At 47.3% G+C, this 8,561-nt stretch overlaps 1 protein-coding gene across 2 annotated transcripts in view; it reads right to left on the reverse strand.

The window, feature by feature from the left end:
* Window positions 1-7,242, reverse strand: part of FAM193A (family with sequence similarity 193, member A) — a 150,766-nt gene extending 143,524 nt beyond the window's left edge. Inside the window, exon 1 of one of the 2 annotated variants that reach the window (XM_011936753.1) lies at window positions 7,000-7,242. In XM_011936753.1, coding sequence (XP_011792143.1) covers window positions 7,000-7,224 — 225 coding nt within the window. In that variant the 5' untranslated portion in view covers window positions 7,225-7,242. Of the gene's footprint in view, window positions 1-6,996 lie in introns of both variants that reach the window. The other variant, XM_011936749.1, reaches the window with a different exon arrangement.
* Between the last annotated feature and the right edge of the window lie 1,319 nt (window positions 7,243-8,561).

Below are 8,561 nucleotides of genomic sequence, written 5' to 3' on the forward strand. Positions count from 1 at the left end.
AAAAAAAAATTAGCTAGGCGTGGTGGCGGGCGCCTGTAGTCCCAGCTACAGGGGAGGCTGAGGCAGGAGAATGGTGTGAACCCAGAAGGCAGAGCTTGCAGTGAGCCAAGATGATGCCACTGCACTCCAGCCTGGGTGACAGAAAGAGGCTCCTTCTCAAAAACAAACAAACAAAAACCAAACAACAACAACAAAAAAAAACACACATGGCACATGGCCGGCCTCATGCACTTTGGGAGGCCAAGGTGGGTGGATCACCCGAGGTCAGGAGTTCAAGACCAGCCTGGCCAACGTGGTGAAACCCAGTCTCTACTAAAAATACAAAAATTAGCTGGGTTGGTGGCACGTGCCTATAATCCCAGGAGGCTAAGGCAGGAGTATCATTTGAACCCATGAGATGGAGGTTTCCATTAGCCAAGAGATGCAATTATACTCCAGCATGGGAGATAATAGGGAAACTTTGTCTCAAAAAAAAAAAAAACAGAACAGAAAATCTCTAGAGGAAGATTCAAGCATCTGCCAACAGTGGAGGCCTCTGGGAAGGCAAAGAGGATAAAGAAAGAGAGCCAGAGGAAACTAACTTTGCACTGTTCTCTTTTGGGCCTCTATTTTATAATGCATGTATATAAAATAGCAAAAATTGCCTGGGTGCAGTGGCTCACACCTGTCAACCCAGTACTTTGGGAGGCCGAGGCGGGAGGGTCACTTGAGGTCAGGAGTTTGAAACCAGCCTGAGCAACATGGCAAAACTCTGTCTCTACTAAAAATACAAAAATTAGCTGGGCACAGTGGCGCATGCCTATAGTCCCAGCTACTCAGGAGGCTGAGGCAGAGGTTACAGTGAGCCAAGATCACGCCACTGCATTCCAGCCTGGGCAACAGAGCAAGACTCTATCTTAAAAATAATAATAATAAAAAGCAGTAATTAATTAAATACACAAAGTAAAAGCATTTTAAAAGTTAAAAACTGCTTCTTTGAAAAGACAAAACTGACAGACTTTTTTTTTTTGAGATGGAGTCTCACTCTGTCACCCAGGCTGGAGTGCAGGGGCACAATCTCAGCTCACTGCAAGCTCTGCCTCCCAGGTTCACACCATTCTCCGGCTTCAGCCTCCCCAGTAGCTGGGACTACAGGCGCCCGCCACCACGCCTGGCTAATTTTTGTATTTTTGGTAGAGACGGGGTTTCACCTTGTTAGCCAGGATGGTCTCGCTGTCCTGACCTCGTGATCCACCCACCTCAGCCTCCCAAAGTGCTGGGATTACAGGCGTGAGCCACCATGCCTGGCCTATATATATTTTTTTATATAGACAGAGTCTTGCTATATTGGCCAGGTTGGTCTTGAACTCCTGGCCTCAAGCAACCCTCCTGCTTCGGCCTCCCAAAGACTACGGTTAGAGCTGTGAGCCACTGTGCTGGGCCAAAACTGACAGACTTCTAACAAAACTAGTTTAAAAGAAAAAGAAAGCAAGCACAAATAATGAGAAATAAAAAGTCGCTGGGCATGGTGGCTCAGGCTTGTAATCCCAGCACTTTGGGAGACCAAGGTGGGCAGATCACCTGAGGTCAGGAAAGAGAACAGCCTGGCCAACATGGAAAAACCCAGTCTCTACTAAAAATACAAAAAAATTAGCTGGGCGTGGTGGTACGTGCCTGTAGTCCCAGCTACTTGGGAGGCTGAGTCACCAGAATCGCTTGAATCGGGGAGGCCGAGGTTGCAGTAAGCCAAGATCGCACCACTGCACTCCAGCCTGGGTGACAGAGCGAGACTCCATCTCAGGGGGAAAAATTTTAAAAAAAAGAATAAAAAGTCAAATCTACAAATCAGGTAGGAAGTGAAAAGAGACTATTACACAAAACTTTATACCAGTAACTCTGCCAATTTTTCTTTTTTTCTTTTTTTAAAAGAGGGTCTCACTGTGCTGCCCAGACTGCAGTATACTGGCGCTATCATACCACACAACAGCCCAGAACTCCTGGGCTCAAGTGACCCTCCTGCCTCAGTCTCCTGTGTAGCCAGAACTACAGGCATGTGCCACATCGGCCGGCAACTCTGACAATTTCTTAGAATATAACTTACCAAAACTAACTTGACAAGCTTTTAACCATTAAAGAAAGTGAACCACAACTTTAAAATCTATCTAGAGACACACATGGCTGTGAAGGGGAGGTGAGGCCAAAGGCGGGTCTTTCATGAATGAGTAGCCCCAGAGTATTTGCATTCCATCGGTCATGGGCCAAGGCAGAGGAAAACAATAATCAAAGCAACAAAGTCTTGAAGAAGATGAAAATAGACAGGCCCTTGAAAGCCCAGTGGGGGTGGGCCTTGGAGAGGAAAGAGAGGAGAAAATGCCCTCAGCTATGGCGGTTTGGAGGTGATACAGGGAGGTGCCCAATGTTAGCTTTGATTTTGTCCCTGAAGCATGAAGGTCAATAGCTGAGCTGAGCAAGGGGTGGGTAAACAGTGTACAGGTAGTCTAAGAAGCAAGGAAGAGGAAGGGTTCCTGCCAAGGAGTTTGGGGAGGTACTTAAGCCAGAAAAACGCACCAGATGCCTATGCATGACTTGGAGTCATGAAGTTATTAAGAGGAAGCAGTAAACTGAGGCCAGCAATTTTCTCCAGGAATATTCTGCCACATGGAGGGAAGAGATAGGGCCGGACCAGCATAACCAAAAAAAGTTCAGGGCCTTTACCTGAGAGCCATGGAAGAGCCACAGTGCCAAGTCAGGGAACTCAGGCTCCTAGAAGTGAGGTCAGGGAGACATGATATACAGAACAGGAATGGAATCCATGGACTGATAGGGATGGATGAGGTCAAAGAACTATGGCAGGTTGGGCACAGTGGCTCACAGCTGTAATCCCAGCACTTTGGGAAGCCAAGGTAGGTGGATCATTTGAGGCCAGGAGTTTGAGACCAGTCTGGCCATCATGGCGAAACCCTGTCTCTACTAAAAATACAAAAATCAGCCAGGTGTGGTGTTGCACGACTATAGTCCCAGGTACTCCAGAGGGTGAGGCATGAGAATCGCTTGAATCCAGGAGGCGGAGGTTGCAGTGAGTCAACATCACACCACTGCACTCCAGCCTGGGTAACAGAGAGAGACTGTGTCTCAAAAAAAAAAAAGAAAAAAGAAAAAAAAACTAGCCAGGTGTGATGGCGCATGCCTATAGTCCCAGCCACTCGGGAGGTTGAGGCACGATAGTCTCTTGAACCTAGGAAGTGAGGCTGCAGTGAGCTGAGATCATGCCACTGCACTCCAGCCTGGGCAACAGGCAAGACTCTGTCTCCAAAAAAAAAAAAAAAACTATGGCAAGAGAAGACAGTCAAGCAAGTGAGCTACAAAGACAATGATTAAGATGAAAGTTTGAAATGGAGATTTCTTAGGTTTCCAGACATGACAATGTCTAGGACATGATGCTAGGATGGGTCAGTCTTGGAAGAAGAGGTCTCCAGAGAAATCTGCAACATGCAGCTGTCAGGTAGGATTTAAGAAAAATTCCCACCAGTATCCTCCTACAACTGCTGATAACAGAATGCTTAGCTAGGGGACAGCAATTCAGACCCACTTACCCTCTGGATGCAGAAAGCGGAGGGAGAGTGAGCCCTGACCCTAAGGATGAGCCAGAGCAGGACAAATGATAAAATCCTATCTCTGGGCCACTGGAGAGCTGAAGTGACCAGGCTGCCGAAGGGAATTACACAACAAACTGCAGTAGCCTCTCCAGGGAGAAGGGGACACACTCACTGTTTCACCTTTGGCAGAGGAAGGAAAGTAGAAGGAGGCCATAAAAGTGGTTAGAAAAAAAACAGCTGAACTTGAAACAAATTCTGAAAGGTTGAGAGTGTCAAAGTGTGGGAGTCTAACTCCTGGAAAGCCCCAAAAAAACGTTCCCACTCATTCCCAGGAGACCTGCGCCCAAGTCTCCAGGCTAATCCACTAGCTGAGAGGAAGGGCACACGCCTTTCTCCTTGTCCTGGAGAAAGGCGTGTGCCACACGCAGGCCAGGACCAGCACAAGACACCGGGCCGGTCAGATCCCTGCAGATACAAGGCAGAGTCTGGCTGCCACCGGGCAGAGGCAGGCTCGTTGGGAAAGCTGCCCCCAAGGCCGTGAGCACAGAGCTGCCCAACAGTCAGGCTAGAGGAGGGAACTGAGAAGGTGCCACCATCGGAGAGCTTGCAAGGAGGTAGTACAGAGAAACTCCCCTCTACAGGCCCACACAAGCACACACAGTGCTAGAGACAGCCCAGCTGAGGCCGACTGGACTGACCTGGCCTCCCAGGTGCACAACAGGAAACAACTTCAGCCTGACGCTCTCTGCACACTGTCTGGCATGTGACCAAACAGAACAAGAGAAACAGAAAGCAAGAACCAGTAACATTTAAGGAAGAGATAATACCAATTCTAACAAACTCTTCCAGAAAGGAGAAGAAACAGGAACACATTCCAACTCATTTTATGAGGCCCCAAAGACCACTATAAGAGGCCTACAGACAGATAGCCTTAATGAGCACAGATGCAAAAATCATTAACATAACTTTAGCAAATCAATCCAGCAACACATAAAAAAAGGATGTCCACAGAAAGAAAAATAATGTTCACAGCAGTTTTCAAAATAGCCCAAATGTGGGAGCAACACAAACATCCATCAATTAACTGGTGAATGCATAAATTGGTTTATCTGTACAATTACTCAATGAAAAAGAGAAACTATGGATGCATGCAACATTTTGGATGACTCTCAAAAGCATCATGCAAGTTACAGAAGTGTATGTGACACTCTGGAAAAAGCAAAATTGTAGGAACAAAAATGAGGTCAGGCTGGATGCAGTGGCTCACGCCTATAATCACTATGGGAGGCAGAGGCAGGCAGATCATGAGGTCAAGAGATTGAGACCATACTGGCCAACATGGTGAAACCCCGTCTGTACCAAAAATACAAAAATTAGCTAGGCGAGGTGGTGGTAGGCGCCTGTAGTCCCAGCTACTGGGGAGGCTGAGGCAGAAGAATTGCTTGAACCCAGGAGGCGAAGGTTGTAGTGAGCCAAGATTGTGCAACTGCACTCCAGCCTGGGTGACAGAGCGAGACTCTGTCTCAAAAAAAAAAAAAAAAATTCAGGTAGGTGGTTACCAGAGGCTAGGGTAGGGAAAGGGAAGTGACTACCAAGGGGAACAAGGGAACTTTATGGGGTGATGCAAATGCTCTGTAGCTTAACTGTGGTAGTGAACATTTTTTAAGCAAAAAAAGAGTGAATCTTAATGGAAGGTAAATTATATTATTTTTTTAAAGGCCAGCTCCAACAAAGCCGACCTACAAAGCAACAGATGGTCTGAGTCCACAAACACAGGTCAATACTACACCTCTGCTGTTCCCAAGGTCACTGTTTCTGGTGAGGACAGAAAGGCTCATTTGACAAACTATCCATTACCAAGACAAGCCAGGGGCTGGGAAATGAGATCCTCCCCCAACCCAGGCAAGATGAACTGCAGGGAACCATAGGCACCTCCACTGGCCTCTGAACCAGGGCAAACAGCAGAAGCCTGTTCCCAAGGGCAGAGGCAGGCTAAAATGCAAGAGCAGGGCTGGAATAGGAAGAAGAGTTGATAAAATTTAAGGAGAAAACAAACAAACAAAAAACACCACAAAAAGCAAAGCAAATGGTATTGGTAACAAACGAAAACCACACAAAGAAAACCATAAAAATAGCTGCCTTTGTGGAGTTTCTATTCTAATGAAGAAGAAAGCAAACCAAATGAGTAAGTAAAATACACAGTATGTTAGAAATAAGTGCTAGTGCCGGGCACGGTGGCTCATGCCTGTAATCCCAGCACTTTGGGAGTCTGAGGTGGGCGGATCACAAGGTCAGGAGATCGAGACCATCCTGGCTAACACGGTGAAACCTCGTCTCTACTAAAATAAAAAAATTAGCCAGGCGTGGTGGTGGACCCCTGTAGTCCCAGTTACTTGGGAGGCTGAGGCAGGAGAATGGCGTGAACCTGGGAGGCGGAGCTTGCAGTGAGCCAAGATCGCGCCACTGCACTCCAGCCTGGGTGACAGAACGAGACTCCGTTTCAAAAAAAAAAAAGAAAGAAATAAGTGCTAGAAGAGAAGTACAGCAGGAAAGGCGGACGTGTGGGAGGGACCGAGTGAGAAAGTAATTCAGACAATGAGACCCCAAGGATAGAAACTGGCCCTGGAGCTGGAGCATGCCTCCAAGGCCAGTAAAGATGGAAACCCACACCAGGCAGTGGGACATGCTCTTCAGACTGTCACCAGGACTCCCTCAAGGCAGTTCTGCAGGAGAAAACAGCGAGCAGGGAATGCACATGCTTCCTGGCCGCACACAGCAAGGTATCAGAAGGAAGAGAAGAGCTCAGACAATAATTAGCCACTTGCAAGCAGAAATCAAAGGGCACAGAAAAGCCCTAGAATGTGGGGCCTCACACAGTTGCAAAAGCCAACTCCTTCCAGATCCCAAACAGTACATGTGAAAGCCTGCCGGGAACAAGGGCCCACCCAAATGTCCATCAGGTCAAAGAAGAGAGTAAGGGTGTGGTCTTCCCAGCCAAGCCTGCTGGCCTTGCTGTGGCCTCCAAGAGGCTGAAGCGGCACAAACAAGTCAAGGGGAAGGCCAGGCTTAAGAGCTGCCTCGGATAAAGAATTAACCTGCATGTCAAATTGCCGAGAACTAAACACATGAAAACTGTACTCCCTTTTCAAGAAACTGCACCACCAAAGAAATACTAAGCTCAAAGCCAAAAATCAAAGCCACAAAGCTTGACGACTGAATTATGCCCAGACAAGGAGGACAGGTGTCCTGCCACCTACTGCAGTGTCGGCAGGCAAGACCAGGAGGAACAGACTAGAAGGTGGTACAGGAGGGAGTGCCCTCTGAAGCAAAAGCAAATCCATTTCTTTCACTGCCAGCTGGCCCCATCACCTGGGGTTGGGGGAGCCAACACCCTGCGCTGCCTGTGCTGGCAGCCACTCACCACTGGCTGGTCAAGGCCGCCATGCCTCTCCTCCTTCTCCACGGTCCTGCGGCAGTCCGGGCACACCCATAGCGGCAGGTGCAGCACGCTGTTGCCCTTGGGAGCCATGGAAAGGGCCAATTTGCTCGCAGTCTTAATTCCACTCTCTAAGAATGAGGAGTCTTTCCGTTCACTTCTGCACAGAAGACAATAATCCCCGGCGGGGTAGGGTGGTGTCCTATGATTCATGCCAAAACTAAAAGGAGTCTGGAATAGAAAAAAAAATTCTATTTTCAAAATCTCATCTATAAAGCCAATATTAAAATATATGTATGGTTGTAAAACTAAAACTAAAATGCATGTGTATGCTTATATACAGAAACATAAAATAGGAAAGTTATTGAATAAAACTAAACCTAATGTTCTAGAAACTCATAATACTTCAAATAAAATAACAGTGCCATAAAGAAAATCTTAGATAGTACGAGTTAGAAAATTGTCCAATTAAGCCCTTCACCTTGACTTCTGTATTACTTTTCCACCACATGCTAGAAATTGTCAGCCTCGATTTTCAGACTGTTTACCAAAACTGGTTACCACCAACAAAGTCTGAAACCACTATTCTAGAGGCATCTGTATACCAGGGCTCAGGCCCAAGATGGCAATTCTGGCTTAAGTGTGTCTGCAGATCTAAACCGTCTCTGAGGTGGGCTGTTCAAATTCCAGATTCAAGATAAACAGGGAAATGATGGCAGCTGCACATTCAAGGCCCAGCCTGCCATCCAGGCCCAGCAATAATGATGCTGAGCTCATCTCCTATCACCTGATGTAAATAAACATCTGCATTTTCAAATAGGTCCTACAATGTGGGGCAAGGGGAAGCGGCCTTAGAGGTAAGAGAAAAAGGCAAGATTACCCACTCTATCAAAAAATAAAATAAAATTAGACTTTAAAACACAAATACAGAAAAAGAAACTGAAGGCTAGGCACAGCGGCTTACGCCTGTGATCCCAGCACTTGGGGAGGCAGAAGTGAGGTATCATTTGAGCTCAGGAGTTTGAGACCAGCCTCGGTAACACAGCAAGACTTCCCCTCTACAAAATATCCAACTATTAGCCAGGCGTAGTGGTGCACACCTGTAGTTCCAGCTACTAGAGAGGTTGAGGTGAGAGGATTGCTAAAACCCAGCAAGTCGAGGCTGCAGTGAGCTGTGATCATGCCACTGCACTCTGGCCTGGGTGAGAGGGCAAGACCCTGTGTCAAAAGAAAGGAGAGGAAAGGAGAGGAAAGGAGAAAGGAAAGGAGAAAGGAAAGGAGAAAGGAAAGGAGAAAGGAAAGGAAAGGAAAGGAGAATGAGAAGGAGGAGGAGGAGGAGGAGGAGGAGGAGAAGGAGAAGGAGAAGGAAGGAAGGAAGATCCAGCCTGGCCAATATGGTGAAACCCTGTCTCTATTAAAAACACAAAATTAGCCAGGCACGGTGGTGTGCACCTGTAATCCCAGCTACTCAGGAGGCTGACACAGGAGAATCGTTTGAACCAGGAAGGTGGAGGCTGCAATGAGCCGAGATCGTGCCACTGCATTCCAAA

This window comes from Colobus angolensis, unplaced genomic scaffold, assembly GCF_000951035.1.
Source record: "Colobus angolensis palliatus isolate OR3802 unplaced genomic scaffold, Cang.pa_1.0 Scaffold157, whole genome shotgun sequence".
Lineage (NCBI taxonomy): Eukaryota > Metazoa > Chordata > Mammalia > Primates > Cercopithecidae > Colobus > Colobus angolensis.